The 18,812-nt window shown below is 36.4% G+C and overlaps 1 protein-coding gene across 3 annotated transcripts in view; it reads left to right on the top strand.

Moving 5' to 3' along the window:
* The window catches only part of FBN2 (fibrillin 2), a 172,180-nt gene that overhangs the window by 47,947 nt on the left and 105,421 nt on the right, over window positions 1-18,812 (top strand). For all 3 annotated transcript variants that reach the window (XM_074166568.1, XM_074166567.1, XM_074166566.1), the window contains exons 7-8: window positions 6,709-6,834; window positions 17,237-17,362. In XM_074166568.1, the coding sequence (XP_074022669.1) occupies window positions 6,709-6,834; window positions 17,237-17,362 (252 nt within the window). The remainder of the gene's footprint in view (window positions 1-6,708; window positions 6,835-17,236; window positions 17,363-18,812) is intronic.

Genomic DNA, 18,812 nt, shown 5'->3' with positions numbered 1-18,812 from the left:
GGGAGAAAATCAAGATTTTGAAAGATTTGTAATTAGAAATTAAAACTTGATGAAACTTCTTTTTGGATTTTTCCTTCAGTTTTCATTCACACAGTGTTATAGTTGACCTGAAACTACAACTGAAGCTATTGTCTCAAATTCACTTCTATGGAACTCCTCACAGTGTTATCTTAGCAAAGGCATCTATTTTATTTAAAATACTTAGATTAGTTTTAAGCAACAATAAATCCCTTCATTTTTCTTCATTTCAAATATTTGCTTTCCTGTTTTTCTGTGCTTACACTGCTTAAAGCATCCAAATTATACTAAGGAGAAATATTTGATTGTGCTGTTCCTTCTATGTCAGAAATAGGCCTAGGTCTGTGTATAACAGCTTATGTTTTACTGTTAATCTTGAAGTGATTAGTATGTTTTAGACATTCTTTTCATAACAATGTCATAAACAGTAACAGTGTACTGAAGGCATGCACATTGGTTACAATCTCCAAGTCAAACTCCTTTGCATGACGAAGATGTTGGCCAGATATAATGAATTCTTAAAACTTCCCTGCCAGGCTGATCCTGGCGTAGCTTCTGGGGCTTCGTTTAAATTATGTGAGAGATCAGTAGAGCTCTTTAGCACTCGTGCCCACAATACTGTGGGGTTTTTTTCTGCCAGCTTATTCTGTGTGGCAAATATTTTTAAGTTATGCAGTTAACATCATTGCTGAATTCCACTGGGAAGCATAGAAACAATGTGGTAGTCTACTTTGTGTGATGGATGAACAAAGGAAGTTTAAACAGCCATAATTTTTGCTACATTTTTGGCATACTATTACTATATAGGAAGATCTGATTGTATTTGTGTCGGCAGGAGTTAGCGTACAACATGTTACAAGATGACGGTAGGGCACAAAGAAGTGAAGGAAAGTTAGAGTTTCTGTATGGAAAAGGAAAGGCGAAGAATTTCTTTGTTCCACAAAATCATTGCCTTTACTTCCAACAGTCGAGACAGTCCCTTCCAAGCTCTGAGTACTGGCAACTCCTCCTGACCTAAGTTCTGTGGTGTTTGCAGTTAATAGCATGTTGTCTACTCCATCCTGAATTGTCAGACCACTCTACTGGAGGAAGGGACTGGAGGAAGTACCACTTGACATTGTGGAGACACTGTTTACCTTTCCACACTCTGTATTAGGGTACATACCCTGTAGAAATAAGCTGCAGGATTTCGCCACAGCTAGGTATGAGAATTGTAGGAAAAAGCAATACAGCGGTGTTGTTCACAGGGGGTCAAAAATACCTCCAACAGTTGGTTAAAGTAGAAACTCTATGAGGGAGCCAAGGAGTATGCTGAACAGACAAATCGGGACTGAGATACTTGCTACAATGCTGCAATACTTCAAGGAAATATAATCAGCTCTTAAAATTTCAGTGCCAAATGCATCCTGGCAGAGAAGGGTGAGTAGAAAGTTTAATCCAAATAGAAGGAGTAAAGGGTGGTAGATCTGTGAGTAGAGCTCACAGAGTAGAGCTTCATAGACAGAAGCTGCAATACTGTGGCAGGTATGACTGTACAGAAGTAAACCGTGAAGAAGAAAATAAAGGGGCTCTTAGGGGGTGCTACAAAAATTTTAACAAGAGAAGAGTATTAGCAATCCAGGAAACAGTTGTTCTCCAGGTGTGATAACTCCTGTCCGAGGAGACTTGATTTAATGAAATAGAAAGGTGAGATGACACTGGCATTATTTTCCCTGAGAATTTTATAAACAAATACAGGGATCTGGCTAATGCTTTTCAATGCTCTTCTTTTTGTTGGTGACATCAGATTTACAGAAACTTTTATTCAAGGAATACAAAACTCCTTGGTATTCAGTAAAACTGTATCTTTGTCACGTATTGATTAGACGAGACTCACTAGGTCCACAGTTTGAATGCTTGGCATTTTTTAAGCAGACGTTTACGTCAGCAGATAGCCTAGTTCAGGAGCTGACACGAACAAGGCAGAATCAGACGAACTTGCAAGCCTTACTAGTGGAAAATAGGTCATAATATCCATATGCATTAGATGTTAGAGTGTGACAAGATTTAACTACTGAGTATGAAGTTCGGACTTTTTACAGAATGTGCGTGTTGCAATCTTAGTGTATCTTAAATGGCTATTTAGCACCTTTTCAGGATAAATTATGTTCTCTGAGTAATGTGCTTGTATAGAACATTATGATAGTATTGTTATTTCATTATTACCATGAACAGTTTTTAAAAATTAGAGAAGCAAAACCAATCAAAATTCAAATTGTTTTAGCTTGGGTTTGTTTTCCCCCCTTCTTCCCCCCTCCAACAGTTTCTATTCAGTCATTGCTTAAACAGGAATTGTAGCTGTTCAGACATCCCTCTTCTGAAGAATTTAGGTTGGAGGAACTTAAATGTTCCACTTTAAAGTACTTTATTGCCGTTGCTGCACAGCCTTAGGAGTAGCATAATGGCAGAAATCCTGCATTGGACGTTTTCTCAGTTCCTCCCTGCATTCCTCAACAGTCCATTTCTCAGCTACACCCTTTCCCTTCAGACAGTTAATTTTTTGCACTAAGGAGAGAAAAATTGTCCTGGCTGAATAGCTTTTGAAAATATGAAGGTTTTTCTTCCTGCTACCATTGCTGACATTGTTAAGTATATATAGCCATTACAGGAGATAATATAAAATAAATAAATCTGTTCTATAGTTGGAGTATACTGCACTGAATATTAAAGGTTCACTGACATGGACTGGACAAAAGAGACAAGACAGGTGAAGGTTCAAATTCACAATGAAGAGTGACAGATGATAATTTTTAGATAATCTAGTGTTTGGGATTAATGTGTCTGGTTTACTGACAGTATTAACAGTGTCATCTAGCATTCCATCCTGCTGTCATGAAAATAAGTATTAGAACAGGGGAAAAAAAAGCTTAGTATTATTTCTGTTGCATGTTTGTATTTGTAGTATCTTTGTTATCTAGGATGCAGAGGAAGAACCAACAGTTTACCATTGTATTCATGTCCAGTTTACTTTTAAGTTCCCACATGCCAAGTCTACTGTAAAGAAACTCCCCATACATATCATAGGTAGAATTCAAAAGAAAATTGGTATTTAGGTACAAATAAAAATTTGGATAATTGTTATTGCTACCATTGTAAATAAAAAGTGCAGTTTCCAAAATCTGTGTATAAAATCTGAGAGGATTTATTTTTCCTGAGATTTTTGGTTCTTAAGAGTTTTTAGAGAAACAGTCCACTCATGAGAAAGGGAAGCTGAACTTGGCTGTGTTTTCAAAGGTGCATGTTTAAAGTTAGCTGTGCAAATCCCGTAGGCATTTTGCAGAGAAAACTCCGCAAAAGCAAAGAACCCTTTTTCACTTGCCAGATATTATCAAGCCTATGAACACATGGAAACATTCTACCTAATCTGTAGTGTATTTAACCTCTGTGTACAGACCTGGATCTAAAGAGTTACTCATCTAATTTTCTGTTTATGGCAAAAAGTTTATTGTGGTAATGGGGTTGGGGTTTAAAAGTGTGAGTAAATGGATATTTAATAATGCTAAAACTCCTCTGTGACTTAGCCCAACTGTCAAAGATATAAGAAAGTAAATAAAAAGATGCTTAATTTTAAATTTGTTGTGTTTTCACAAAAAAATACTCTTATATCTTAAAATGGCATTTGGGAAGCAATTCATAAAATACGCCCTTTCAAGAAAATATTTTTGTCCTTTTTGAATTTTCTCAGTTCCAAAACACTAGTCATATATTAAAACAAACTTGGGTTTTCATTAAAATGTGAAACTGACCAAAAAAAAAAAGCCTCAGGCTTGTTGTGTGTTTATATGTTTTTAAGCTAATGCTGAAGGTGAATATACTTATTTTCTTTACATTTAAATATGACTTAGAGTAGTTAACATATGAGCGCTCACAAATTAAGATTGACATTAGCATAGAAAAGCAAGATAGTGCATGTGATTCAAAGATTTGCAGGATCTCACCTTTGATGCCATTTGAGTTTTCTTCACTGGATCAGCACTGCGCTGTGTTGCGTAATTGGGTTCATCTTTTCAGATTTGAGCAGAGCTTGACATTTATTTGTCCTTTTAAAACCATAGGATTGGAATTGAAAGAAATTAATGCAATCAGGAGATCTTAAAATTTTGTACACTTCAAGGCTTCAGTTATACCTTTTCTGTTTCTGGAAAGTATTAATTTCCCGCTGCTACTGCCATTAATTTACTATTACTTGACATCTTTGACTTACAAAACTGTGAAAGATATGCAGCAGTTATTTTTAACCACTGATCTGCTGACACAGTTGGCTTAATTTAAATAAGCATTAATAAATGACACAAGGCACAGGCATACTGCGTGTGATGAATGCATTTTGAGACCCAAAGGTCAAAAGACAAACACAGTATTAGTTCTACTCAGAAGGGAGCTACTGGGTGGGCTGGATGTGAATAAATGGTGGAACCCATCTTCTGTCTAAATATTGCTAAATCATGTCCAAGTTCCTTAAAATACTTCAGAGAGAAAAGTTTGCTTTCCAGGTAAACTAGATTGTACCAAGCAGTGGTTATGTAGAAGAAAAATGCTTGCAGAAAGTTTATGCCTTTGGTAAAGTCCTTAATCCATTTACAATCTAATAGTTGCATTTGGACATGCAATGGTACTATGTGGACTGAATCAGCACCGATTCAGGAACTAAATGCAAACTTCTCTAGCACATGTACTTAAAACCAAGTCCAGTGGTTAAAAAAATAATTAATAAAAAATTGCTTTTTTCATTGAGTTTGAGCAATTATACTTGCTTACATGAAAAAACGGATAAATCGACAAAGCATGAATCATAGGTTTTATCTATAGCACAAACACCAGAAGTAACAAAAACTGAGGAAGTACTATAATCCACAAACTCGGGTGGAATTTCAGTGTCTTGTGAGGGCATTAAGATAGCGAACATCCTCCTGAAAAGGAGTACTGTATTCTACTATCGATGTGTTTGTCCCACCCTATCTGCATCTTGCTGTTCCTTACATTCATAGTGGCAAAGAGCTGGTTGTGGAAGTGAGAAGGTAGAGAGAAAGAAAATGAATATGGATGTGAAGAGGAAAGAGATGCTTTCTTCTACATCTTAAATAAAGTTTACCAGCTACTTCATTTAATAATGTATGCAAGCTAACAGAAAAACTGACTGAAAATGGAAAAATAGGGTAATGGTATAAAACTGTTTATTTGGCACTAATGAGCAAATTGGGGGGAAGAAGATGAAAAATATTTTTCCTGAGTGCTTTGAAAATATAGTAATCTTAAACAGGTATTTTAATCATAATGGAGAAAGGACTGAAATAAAAATTTGCTTTTTAAAAATAGGCAATGTATTGCTGTAGCTCTATAACTGAATTCCATACTTAATTATAATTCAAGAAGAGAAAATAGTATGAAATTGAACTCTGCACGGAAGAAGCTCTTTGGAAGTCATGTAGCTCCCTTTTCTACAACCTGCAAGGAATGTTTTCCTTTATTTCTATTTCACAGTGTGGAGAACTAACAAAATCAGTTGATTTTTGCCTCTTCGGTGGAAGGGCAAACTGTTTGACAAGAAATATTACCTGAAATCTCACAGAAGAGCTTCTGCAGGTTTTGGAATGAAACTTCCAAGCCTTCTCTCCTCTATAAAGACTGTGACTTTTTATGTAAAAGATAGAATGCTCGGATAGATGTTGATTAACTAAACTTTTAAAAAGAGCTACTGAGAAGCTAAATACCCACATATAACATGTATATCACACGCTAGTCTAGAACCTGTTCTCCCTTTCCTTGTGTACAAAGAATTTCAGTCTTCTTTAGCACTGGTTATTTCACAGAGGCCTCTGTGATCGTTGGTATTACTTTAACTGCCCATTTGCACTTACACATTGCATCATAAGATAGTTTTGTATAAGAACCTACAGAAATACAGGATGTTTTATGTACAGAAAAATGACAGTGGGGAACAAAAAACACAACACAATTTGAATTGGAAATAGCACATTATAAAATAAAACAAGAAGTTACCAAAAGTTGGAAGTAAAGCGAAAATGGCAATGAATTTTCTAAGAGCTTTTATTTAACACTGACAGTCCCGCCTAAAGAAATCTGTGAAATCCTAGTCCTACTTGTTACTTCAGTAAATAAAGTTATGCAGATCATTTGCTATACGACTTATCCTGCCTGAATAGCACCTATTTTCTATTGACTCGCGTAGTTTGACTTCTGTCCAGAAAGAATATTCTGCAAGAATTATCATATCCAGTTAGGGTGGACGGGAGGGTAGTCCATATGTACAGGTAAAGATCCTTTCAAAATAACAATCTGAATTTTGTAATGGCCGTGTACAAGGAACAATCTGAAGGCATGGGATACCAACAAGTAAGTTGTACAGATTTGAATTAAGTACACTTCTTAAATATTTAAAGCTATGTAAATCGTAAGTCAATATGTGTAATGCATTTTGAGCTTATGTGGAATCGAATACACGCATGAACATCTGAGTCACATTACTGCTGTTATTGCCATATCTTATGTTGGTGCTGAAGTGGAGAAGTATGCTGGGGTTTGCTGTGGTTATTTTTAAGAATAATTTCAGAGCTCTCTTGTCACCATGGCAAAAGCCTTGGTGAAATTTTGTATCTTCTGTCAAGTAATCCTTCTTTTTTGTTGTTGTAGATGTTGATGAATGTCAGGCTATCCCTGGAGTCTGCCAGGGAGGAAACTGCATTAATACAGTAGGTTCATATGAGTGCAAGTGTCCTGCTGGTCACAAACAGAATGAAGCAACTCAAAAATGTGATGGTAAGTGATGATGTCGGAGAACATACCTAAAAATTGGTTAACTAAAGCATTAGAGCACTTTAGTAATGGAAGAAGAGGATCTGAATAGATGCAATGTGTGATCTGAACAGGTATAATGTAGTTGTACCTTGCTTTTTGTTTCTTCTTCACAACATTGTCTATTTCTACTTTGCTGTTCATATTTTGCATTAAATGTTTTTTTCTGTCTGACTCATTGGTAAAAGTGGTGTTTCTCCTGTGTCAAAATTTAGAACTATAGATAACATATAGTTATATGCTGCATCTGTCAGCACACAGTCACAGCATAACTGTGACTAAGTTATTAGGATTTTGTTTGCTTTCTCAGAAATGTCCAAAATATTCTAATACAAGTTGGTATTTTCAGCCTACTGACTACAGCGTAAAAAGCAAATGTGACAGTTTTGGTAATGGATGTAAGAAATTACCACTATGTAGGGTCTGTGTTGAAGACCTTGGTTAAGTAAAAAATACATAGGAAGTGTCCTTTTTTAGATGAAAAATCAGATAGACCATGTTTAATAAGCATAGTTTAATAAACTACCATAATAGACCATGTTTATTCAGTAAACATGTTGATATAATTAAGAACAGCAATTCTGTATAGTTTAAAGTAACGAAATAGAAAATTGCTGAGTTTTTGTGAGTTTGATGACAACTTCACTGATTTGAGTGAATTTGCCGTGCCTTCAGAAGAAATCAGAACTCTTAAACTTTGTCCCAGCCAGTGGGTACCTTCACAATCAAGTTACATAGATAAGAGGACTGCTTGTTCAAGGCTTTGACTTGTGGTTAGTTGGCATTTAAAGTATGTAACCAAATTACATTATACTCACTATTCATTTAGAAACAAATACATGGTTTGTAGCCAATTTTGGAAGTCATCTCAGAGTTTTCCTTAGTTTTCCCTACAAAACAGAATTCACAGAAAAATTAAGTAACACAATCAGTGTATTTTATGAGTGAAAATGTTGCATCTGGTGTTGTTGGAAGTAATACTGAAGAGTAAGTAAAAAAAAAATCCAAAGATATTTTTCTGTGGTCCTGTCCTCCACCATCTTCTGGTTTTTTACGTTGCCTGGTTTCAGTTTCTGCTCAGTACGTAATGGTATTACTGTCACGAGTTTTTCTAGAGGAAACATGGCTTATCTTGTTAAAACCTTCTAAGAAACAGTTAACAAGAAATAGAGCTGCAGTCATAGAAACAGAGGTGTCCAGCATGTGGACAGAGGTTTAGGGCTCTGCAGGGAGCAAGCCCATTCAAAGGGAAAGCAGGTCCATTTGAATCATTATAGAAATAAGGGAACACCAAGAGCCTTGCTGAGACTGTGAAAAAGAATCTCTCCATTCCTTGAAGAAAATAGAACAGTAGAAGAGTTGTAGAGCAACAGAACAATATGGCACCAACTCCACAGCCTTCTGCAGGATTGAGGGAGAAACCAGAAGGTACCAAGTGGAGTGAGGAATCCTACAAAAGAAGATGACTGAAAGGGAAATTTGTAATCAGAGCCACTTTCCTTGGGAGAATTAAATCCAAGACATTTCATCTACGCTGTGCTACATGGCAACCTGTGAGGAACAGGGCTAAGCAGAAAGCGGGCAGCACATCCTAGTAAAAACTTTATTTATTTTTTTTTTGTGGGAGACAGAATGGGAATATAACCATAAGCAAGAGCTTGCTAGGGAGGTGAGCAAGAAGGAAGGGCTGGGTAGAATACGAGCGATTTGTAGGCATAAGACTTCAGCATATAGGAAGGAGAATTGTCATTAGAAGAAAAAGAAAAGGGCACGGTATTTTGTTTTCCCTTCACAAAAGCCTTCCTTTGGGCTTGCCCATGTTTGAAAACGTGGAAAGGAGGTAGTTAAGACCACATATCCACCACTCCTGCTGTTTTTAGAAAAGGATATCATGCTTATCGGCTTGTGACTCTTGATTTGGCTTCTTTCTCCTCTCCACCTATGTGGAAAGAAGCCCAAAGGATGAAGTATCCCTTTCCATTCATTGCTAACTGCAAAAACCCCAGCTGCTGTTGGAATTGCCTGCCACTTGATCACTGGCTCTTAAAATTATAGCTTCCTTTTTATGTCCTTATTGAGTAGGAGTGGTGAAGGGTGTCGGAACATTAGTAATAGATGAATCAGAACACAAAATATGCAGGTGTATAGTAATAGTCTAACACTACTTGCTTTTTTCTGATAATGGACTCTAATAATTTTGAAAGGTAATTTGACAGATGTCATTAACAATTGCCTGAAACTTAGTTTATGACTAAGTTTACATAACACTATCTAACACAACTATCAAGTCAGACATGGTGCCGTACTGATGTGGATATGTAACTTGCTCACCAGAGCTAACTGGTATCCTGCCAGCTCAGAGCACAGGCACAGTGAACTTAACAGCTACTATACCTACTTTAAATCTGACATATACCTAACATGATTAATTTTGTTAGTATCTTAGTGCTATCATTAACTTCTAAGCAATGTACTTCTGTAATGGTTACACAACATTTAGGGAGTGAATAAGCATCTACTGTTTGCCGTTGTCTTCGTATAACTGGCTGTTTTTACCATCATTTTGTGTTAAGTGGAATATCAAATATTAAGTACAATTATCATGATTATCATGATTTTCAAAAATTCTGACAATACGGTTTGTCTTTCAGTAGAATTCAAGCTTAAGTTCACTCAGCATCACAACATAAAGTACACAAAATTCAGAAACACTGTCTTGTAATTACAACATTTAATATAAACAACTATCAGAAAAAAAAATTGCAAATATTGAATGTTTTCCAAAGTGTTGTGATGCCTCACTTGAAAGAATGGGTTTGAAAATGTTAGAACTATAATAAACTCATTATTTCAAAGTTGAAGCAAAACCAGCTGTAATTGCTAAACAAACATGTTGTGTATTTGATTGTGTAGGCAATGCATACATTAGAATGCTGTCTTATTACTCATCTTGGATTTATGTTGTCAGTTGCAAGACATTTCACTGGTAGGCTTTTATTCAAATTGGTATTCTTTGAATTGCATCTGTTTATATTGGCAGGACTCTTTCAGCTTGAGACTGTTTAGAACTTTTTATAGTATTAAATGTAATGATTACTTCAATGTTAAAGGGTAACTTCTATGGTTTTTGATGAATAGATACTTATCCTGTTCATCAGAAGTGCACTTGTTTTTTTGATTCTCTCACTCATGGTGCATTTTTTTTTATTCCATGAGACTTGTACAGCAGGAGTAGGGCAAGAATGCTTTTGCTCAAGCCAGCTGTTGAGATGTTAGTCCTAAAAAAAAGGCAATTCTAATGTGATAAATACATCGTTAGAGCAAAGACAGCATTTGGATATCTGTTATGGTAGACTACCTAGTTCAGTAAATGAACTCCCTTTTCTGATGATGTCTGTAATCTGCCCATGGCAGTTCTCATGCTTTACTGCTGTTAACCCTAGAAGATCTCCATGTGAAGGGGACCTGATATCTCCTTTCAGGCAAGGATGCAGTTAAAATATGTCAAATAGATATTTTCAAATAATGGAGGTCATTTTGTATATGTTATGTTTCTGCCTGGCATCTGCACTCAAGCTTTGATGCCAAAAGGAGAGCTTATTCAGTGGTGTGTTTCCTTCCTTCTGAAAACAGTAATTAAAGCATTCTTTGAATTTTACTTCCTTAACCTTTCTAAAGCTCTGCTTTAATTATTTAAATGTTATTCAACATTTCAACATATGAGTTCTCCCTCATAGTATCCACAGGAAAAGGTGAATATATTTTTAACACATACCTGCTTAAAAATCTGTGGTACTTATGGGACCATGCATAATAGAAGTGGAACATCGTCTGCAGTCTGAAATATTTGCTTTTATTTCATAGTTCAGTAATCAATGGGTTTTCATTTCCTGCTTTCTTGGCAGCCTGTTGCAGAACAGGTCATGTGCTCTGGCTTTGTTTCTTCTAAGACTCTGCCACTTGTGTGTGTGGCAGAAGTTAGGTATTAATTAGTCCCTGGTCACAGCTTCCCCAGTAGCTTTCCTAATCACGTTAATTCCCCATAGGGAATTACGTAGATACCAACCTGCAGTGCCCAGTTTGTACCATTTTTTTCTGGGAAAAAAAAAAGCAAACCATAATGAGGCTGACTTGTCCATTTCCCCATGCTTCACAGCCAAGGTGGTAATGCCAAAATTATACCAGCATAATACCATGCTTACATTATTCCAAGAATGGAGCAGAAAATGAAAGCTATGCCATGGTTCCATGGTTTTCCTTGGGCTTTTCTTTTTTTTTTTTTTTTAATAAAGGCTCTGAGAGTTTATAACCTGTCAGTGTGAGATTTATAGGATAAAACTATAGCCAGACCTTCAAATAATTACACTTTCAGTTAGTGGGACTGGTCATTTGAGTGAAGTTACATCATTTATATATATGGACTGGGCCATTGCAAAGGATATAAGGCATTGGTCTCCTGTGGGTTAGAACCTGCGTACAGAGAAATTATTTAATAGAAACTGTATTGTTTTAATGAAGTTTTTTATTTTAAAAATTACGTAGAAGTGATGTCGTATGGAGCATTCTGCTCACTTCTTTCCCTTCTTTATGTGTGGAAAACCAGATCAAATATTACTTGCTGGCTACAAAAGACAAAAATCTAAGTTGGAGTCAGTAACCAGGCAAGGCTCCAGTGTTCAGGAGCAGAGGCTGGAATCTTACACTAACTATTCAGACCTTCTTTATTTAAAAGCAAGTCTTATACTTAAGAAGAAGGGATTCGAGATCACCTGCTATATCCTTTTTCCTTAAATATCCTGATGTATTTTGTGGGTTAGGGTTTTTTCTGCTGTTTCTCCTCCTTGAAACAATAGCTATTGTTAGAGTAAGTAGGAATGTTCATGTTGTGCTCTTCGTTTGTTGTTGCGCGTTTGTTGTGTGTTGTTGTGCATTTCGGATTTTTAATGGATTTTGCCAGAACTAAGCTAAACAGTAAACATTGCTTTGCTAGGTTATTTGCTTGCATTATATTTCCGTGTTTCTTTTTTTAAAACAAAATTGGTAAAAAGGCATGTATTCAACTTTCTGGATTTATTTTGAGCCTCAGATTACAGTTTACTGACACTGACCTTTCAGAAATTAATGGCAATTGTATATCAGTAAAGACAGTTTAAAGGATTTCCAAAGCACATGAGAACAACTTCTACGTGTAACTGGGTATGTATGCCTTCATGTGTAGAAATGTGGCTAGGTAGCTTAGGCTATTTAAAGGTCTTAAAATAAGACCTTTGAAATTAATCCAGCTCAGGGTTCAACATTACTGATTTTATTTATAAGATTTTCTATATTCCCAATTTATAGACTTTCCACAGTAGTCAGGACAACTCCCTCCACTACTGGGCAAGTCATGGAAGGATTCAAGGAATGGGCAGAGAGTTGAAAAAATTTGGAAAAGGCCATTACAGAGGTTGTACCAAATTCCAGATATCCAAAGCACTAGTGTGATGTCTTAACTAAACAAAAGAAAACCCCAAACCCTTCTCTTTTTTTGGCCTAAAAGTTTTGATCTCCAATATATTGAGTTTTCATTGTCTTTTTAGGAATGAAATTCTGTTCATTTTTAGGATATTATCTTCCAGAATTTATGGCACTTGCATCTATGGTTTGTTCAGAGATGGATTGTATATAGATAAACTGAGATGAGAAATAAGCTTTCAGTTGTGCTTGCTGGTTTATGTAAGAGTTGGACTGCTACTTGTTAAGTACTTCAAGGATCTAATAAATGTGTTCATTCAAACAAACTTCTCTCAAATTGAAAAAGCAACATACTCCTTGACTAAATGCAGTTAGTTATCACACCCTTTACAGTAAAAGGTACTCTAGGAGGTAGGATGCCTCTGAACCTCTTCCAAAAAGATAGATTGCTGTATTATTGACAGCAAAAGGATAGGACTATATGACACAGGGTAACTTTTAAAAAAAAAAAAAAAAATGTGGCACCAGAATGCAAACAACCTTTTGAAAGAAACAGTTCTATATCTGGTTTTCTTGCTTTAATGTATAATTACATTGCACTGTGTGTTATTCAAATTGGATACTACCAGCTATTACTATAGACTAAAAGTATTTTCAGGGAACCCTTTTTCAAAACTCAGCAGTTGAGAGCCCCTTTTCTGGTACTTTTAATTCAGTAATTCATAAAATCCTGCTTACTGTAGCAGTAAAAGTCATGAGTTCTGGATGGGTAGCCAGGCTTGGGTTTTTTTGGCAGAAGCTCACCTATTAATACTCACACCTGCAAAGTTTATGCCACACATTTATATTGGTTCTCACATTGAGACTGCCTTTTTCATCTTGTGTGCAACATTGGAACCGCAGCCATTCACCCTTAAGACAGCATCTCCTCTTACTATCTTTGGAGCATTTTCCCCGAGACTGTTAATTTATGTATTTTGGAGGGGGGGAAGGGAGGAAATCGCCTAACTTTTTCAATCGGACATCCTAAAAATAGCTCTTCCTGGGGTAAAGTCTCAGAATTTCCAGTCAGAGGTAACAGAGATCTTGTTGAAAGAATTATATGTGCAAGAACCAGGGAGGGGGAAGGAGAGACAGAGCTTTAGTTCAAAAACTAGTGAGACAAAAAATGCACTGACTTAGTACTACTCCAGTAAGTAAAAAGTTTATTCTTCCACAAGGGTTTTCCGTGTTAATTGGTTAAAAAAATGTTTTTCTGTCCACATGGAGAAGACTCTGGAGTCTTCCGTTCACTCTAGTCGCTGCCCAGATTTCAGGAAGGTACTTCCTCCCTTCACAGCTCCCTGTCATTCTTGGACAACAGCCCTAGACAGTGTTAAACTCCTGTGCGTGTAGCCAGGTGAGAAGGATGGTCTATGTTCTGCAGCTTTGCAGAAGTGGCTAACTGCTTCCTTCCAAAGTTTTTCACTTGCCAGCACTACAAATTCCACCTACTCATTACCTCAGTGGGCTTTGTACTGTATGACCAACTACTTTGGAATTTGGTTTCCTTTGGTAGAAGATTAGGTGCTGTGTTCTTGTAATTGAGATTACTGCCTTTAAAGTAGCAGGTACCTGTGCCAAACAGAGTGAAAATGAAGAGCAAACTTTCAGTTTTCAAGTGCCAGCCTACTGGTTTTAGTAGTCAGATTTTTATAGAGTAATTTTTCTTGTGGTTTACTTTTTTCTTATGTATAGTAGCTGCTGTTGTATCTCAGTTATCAAAACCAAAAAGATAGAAATGCTATGAAACCTACAAGATTTAAGACCCACTCTCTAGGAGAGTGACTGAATGAAAAGATATTCTGAAAATGCTATGTAACTAGGTTCTAGCACATGGATTTTTAAAATTAACTTGCTCATGTATTGCTGGTGGCAGTTGCTGCCGGCTTTGTGGTGTCCCTTTTCTGTGTACAGCATTTGCATCCTCAGACAGCATTTCCATGCTGATAAATTGTGATCAACCTGCTGGTGATACGTTTATCAAAGTTTGGGTGCCCCTGAACTTCTGAACTAATTTTGGATTTTATTTTTGGAATCACTGCAGTAGTGATGAAAAAGGGTAGGGTAGTATTTCCTTGAGATTGTCAAGCGATGGTAAAATAGGGAGTTTTCTTGCATAAGCATCCAGTGACTCTGCCATTGGAAAGGTGTCACTTCGTGGAAAAAGTCAGCTTTTCCTGCAGAGTCCTCATTTGATCCAATTTTCTTGCCTGTGTTTCTGACATGATGTTTCAGACTGTGTGTGTATACAGAAGACAGTATTCAAATTTAAAAGACTTATGGGTTGTGAAAGACCTGTACTGCATGAGAGATCTCAACAAGGCATGCAGCCAGTTTCGGTTCTGTTTTGATTTACACACATGGTTCCATTTCATTGGATTAAATCGGAATTGTCTTTAATATAGTAAATGAATGCAAGATTTCACAGATTTCCTGGGGAATTATTTGGTTTTGATTTATACCATCATTTGGAATTCTGGAATCTCTGCAGTGGGTAACTCTGAAGTCTTTAAGTGAAAGCATTATTTCTTAGAAGTGTTTTTCTTTAGCAAAACTGACACTGCCTTCTGTAGTGGCAGCAGCTTCTGAGCAAATGTCTTAAATGTGGGTAATAGTTGTTGTTATTTTGTAACTATTTTAATGTAAAATTTAAACTTCTTGCATCCTCTGAAATGCTTAAATAATCTTAGTAAAAAGACAGTTTTCACTTCCTCTGATTCTGCTTCATAGTAGAAAACAAACAACCAGGGCCACAGGATGCTTACGTGTATAGACCAGTAGGAGGTTTGAAGACTGTAAGATAAATCGTCTTTTCTACAGTGACACTCCCAATGACATGCCAGTGGGCGAGGGATTGTTTTATTTATACCTTTACTTTACAAAGAACAGTTTTCACATTCTTAGAAGCCTTGTGGCAAAACTTAATTTTCCTTTCACTACTTGAATATCCTCTGTAGATTAATAGCCTAAGGGAGTTCTTCATGTGTGGACCTTCCCACAGCGGGGAGTTACCTTTTTGATATAGTTCCTGTGAATACCAGATCTCTTCGGCACTCTTTCTCTTTTTTTTTTTTTTGAGTTTTCAGTGTGGAGAATATAGCAAGGGAGGAAGCAAACTATTCATCACATAAAAGCCTCCTAAGAAATAACACCTGCTAAAGTTTATTTCTCAAGTAGCTATTCTAAGATGTATAAAATGATAGAATTAATAGAATAGGTGAACAGAAAATAGAAAAAAATAGAAAGAAATAGAAACAGAAATAATAGAAATAAATAGAAATAGAAATAGAAATAGAAATAGAAATAGAAATAGAAATAGAAATAGAAATAGAAATAGAAATAGAAATAGAAATAGAAAGAAATAGATAGAAATAGAAATAATAGAAATAGAAATAGATGAATGAATAGAATAGAATCTCTATTCCGAGATGAATAGAGAATTTCTATAGTGACAGGTCCAAGGAAATGATAGGTCTGTGTAAAAGTGCAAGGAATGGTCTGTGGGGTCCCAAGCCTTTCTTATAAGGAATGTGAAAACCTTCACAGTGTCATCGCAAGATAATTTCTGTCATAGGCTCTTTCTGATGTACTGTACCCTCCTGTACTATTTGACATAAGACAGTCTGGGTTCAATAGCCTGATTATTTTGTTTTAATTTTTGTTTCGCACTATGAAAGCTAATTTAAATTAATACTGCATCTAAATTTTTGCAAACAAGCCAAAGTCTTGTACCTGTAACTAGCTTTGGTATAAGCCATGCAAAACCTGCAGTGTCCTATCATTCCAACTGGAAAAAATAACATCTCAAGCTAATTAGAAAGTTGGTCCATGTTTCTCCATGTTTTCTCGTAATGCCTGCCATGTTAAACCTGGACCACAGTTCATGTTCACTGAAAACCATTCAAAAAGCTAATGTACAGAGGTCACTTAAAAGCAAAATTAGGTTACTAAATCATATGCCTAAAGTTTATCACAGTTGCTGAATGAAGTGGTTACTTAAAATGACTTGTTTGTATAAATGGTCATGACATAGTCTTTACACGTATGCTGTTCTTCCCGCTTGTATTTCTTCCATTCCAGCTTGCACTGCTGTGCTTCACATCTCTAACAATACAGTCAGCCTATTCCTTCTATTGCTTCTTATTGTCTTAGCTCCTCATTTTGCTTCCAGTTTGTGCTGTGACAGCACACAGTGCTCTGAGTCCTGGTGCCAAGTGCCCTAGCAGACCCCTGTTACATACAGCAGCTCGTTCATCAGCTTGATGACCTCACACTTTATGTGTATTTACATACAAAATTGTTTCAGTGTTCAGATAACACCACTACTTTTAGTTAGCAGGAACATTTGAATGAATTGAAAAGATCTGGAAAAAAAAAAGTAAAAATGCAGCATTTGGTCACTTTTGAAGAGCTTGGCCAAAATTCTTGCTTAGAGTTGAAGAATTAGAATGCCAGAAAGCAGTCAGATCCAATGCGCAATATTTCTGTGGTCACAGAAGCCCAGAGCTGCCGTGCTTGGCTGCTGTACCGTCCTCCTTAACCTTCAACTCAAACACAGGATGTGTATTTTGGTATTGCACTGTAGCTGTTGCATGCTTCCTAGAGATGGCACTCAGTATGTGCCATTTAGAGGAAATCCCAGACTGCTGTCATGTACTCTGCGATTTGAAGTGGTGTGCTCCTTAAATGTATAAGGAAAGCCTCCATTAGATGGCCAACAAAATTATTTGCAGTATGCAAACACCAGCATTATGCTATTGAATCTGAGCTGAATAACAACTTCGTTTCAGAAAAGCTGTCTTTCCCTCTTTTTAATACCATATATTCAAGTGCTCTGCTAATTACCCTGTGTTCTTTCTTTTTTGGATAGATATTGATGAATGCAGCATCATCCCAGGAATCTGTGAAGGCGGTGAATGCTCTAACACCGTGGGAAGTTATTTCTGCATCTGCCCACGGGGTTATGTCACATCCACAGATGGCTCCCGCTGTATTGGTAGGTATTCCACCCTGTAGGCTTTTTAGCTCTGAAGGTTATTAAGGCAATTTAATTAAGCAGCAGAACTTATGTCCCAGCCATCTAACACTTCCCTCCCTGCCTCCCTGGACTTCACTATGTGCTAACTAACAAATGTCTCTGATCCAGCTACTTAAAATTCATAGCATCTGATGATGATTGCCACTGCAACCATCTTCATGTAGGTAGTAGATCCCTCTGTGTCGACTGTATTGTAGCCTGGGAACTCCTGCCTGAGACCTGGATCTTTGTAGGAAAAAATTAATTTCTCTCTGTTGTCTAGGCAAACATAGGATATATTAATTGTAATTGTTTCTTTAACCTGCATCTGATGAAACCAAAAACTAAGCTCACTTTGGTTCTAAAGGAGCAAACATTTATCCTTCCTTGGTATTCCAACTTCCATCTCACATAGGTTAACTTAACCTTTAGAGGCCAATATAAGGCACATATATAAACTCAGAGGGCATTACATAGTGTGTACTGACGTGCCACTAATTTGGCTGCAACAGATAATAAAATAAACCGAATACTAGATTTCAGTAGATTGAAGGTTTTATAGGACAATTAATTTAAAATATTTCTATATTGTAAAAGAGAGGTATGCTTATTTTCATATGTGATATTTTCTTTTGAAGAGCTGCACGTCAAATATACAGCATAAACCATTGTGATGAATTAACTAATAATACTGCATACCATGTTTAAAAAACATTAACAATTGCTAATAATAGTGTCTTTTCTAGATCACATATGGTTCTTCTTATTTCAGACGTCTCAAACCACTTTGTTCTCATTTTGGGAAAGGGATGGGAATTCTGAAGGGATTTCTGAATTACAGATAATTGATGTAAGCCAGTAGCAACACCAGACCTACAAGTGATTTCACATGGATAATTTTTTGCACAGTGTAGCCAGCTTTTGTTATCCAGGTTCATCTGAGGAGTGCCAAATTTCAAATATATTGTGGCTAGCCTCAAAAATACTGAGAACCTATGATTTCCAATATGATCAAAATTTCTATGGATTTTGGCATGTTTTACAACCTGGTTTCTAAAGTCAGCTCCCAGAACCACTTTCACACCAATCACATGCCCTAGTCTGCTAAGGAAGCCCTTTGTGTCACAGTCTCCTTCCCCTAAATGAACATCTTTCTTAAAGTTCTTGTGCTCTCAAATTATTATAGTATTGGAGTATAACTTGTATACTCTAGAAGCATAATTTTTCCTGTACTTAGGAGAAAATGAAAAATGTAATCCTTATTAATACAAATCATTTTATTCTTCCTGGTTTAAGATAAATATTTTCTGTTAACCGAAATATCAGGATGTGTTCAGCTATTTTAATTGGTACTATGTCTTTTCAAATTCATTGAACTTTTCTCCTAGCCAGCATTCAGGAATGTGACAATAAAAGATCTAGGATGTGT

Source organism: Numenius arquata, chromosome Z (assembly GCF_964106895.1).
Source record: "Numenius arquata chromosome Z, bNumArq3.hap1.1, whole genome shotgun sequence".
Lineage (NCBI taxonomy): Eukaryota > Metazoa > Chordata > Aves > Charadriiformes > Scolopacidae > Numenius > Numenius arquata.
Note: the sequence above shows the minus strand (reverse complement) of the source record. Positions and strands in the feature narration are given on the sequence as shown.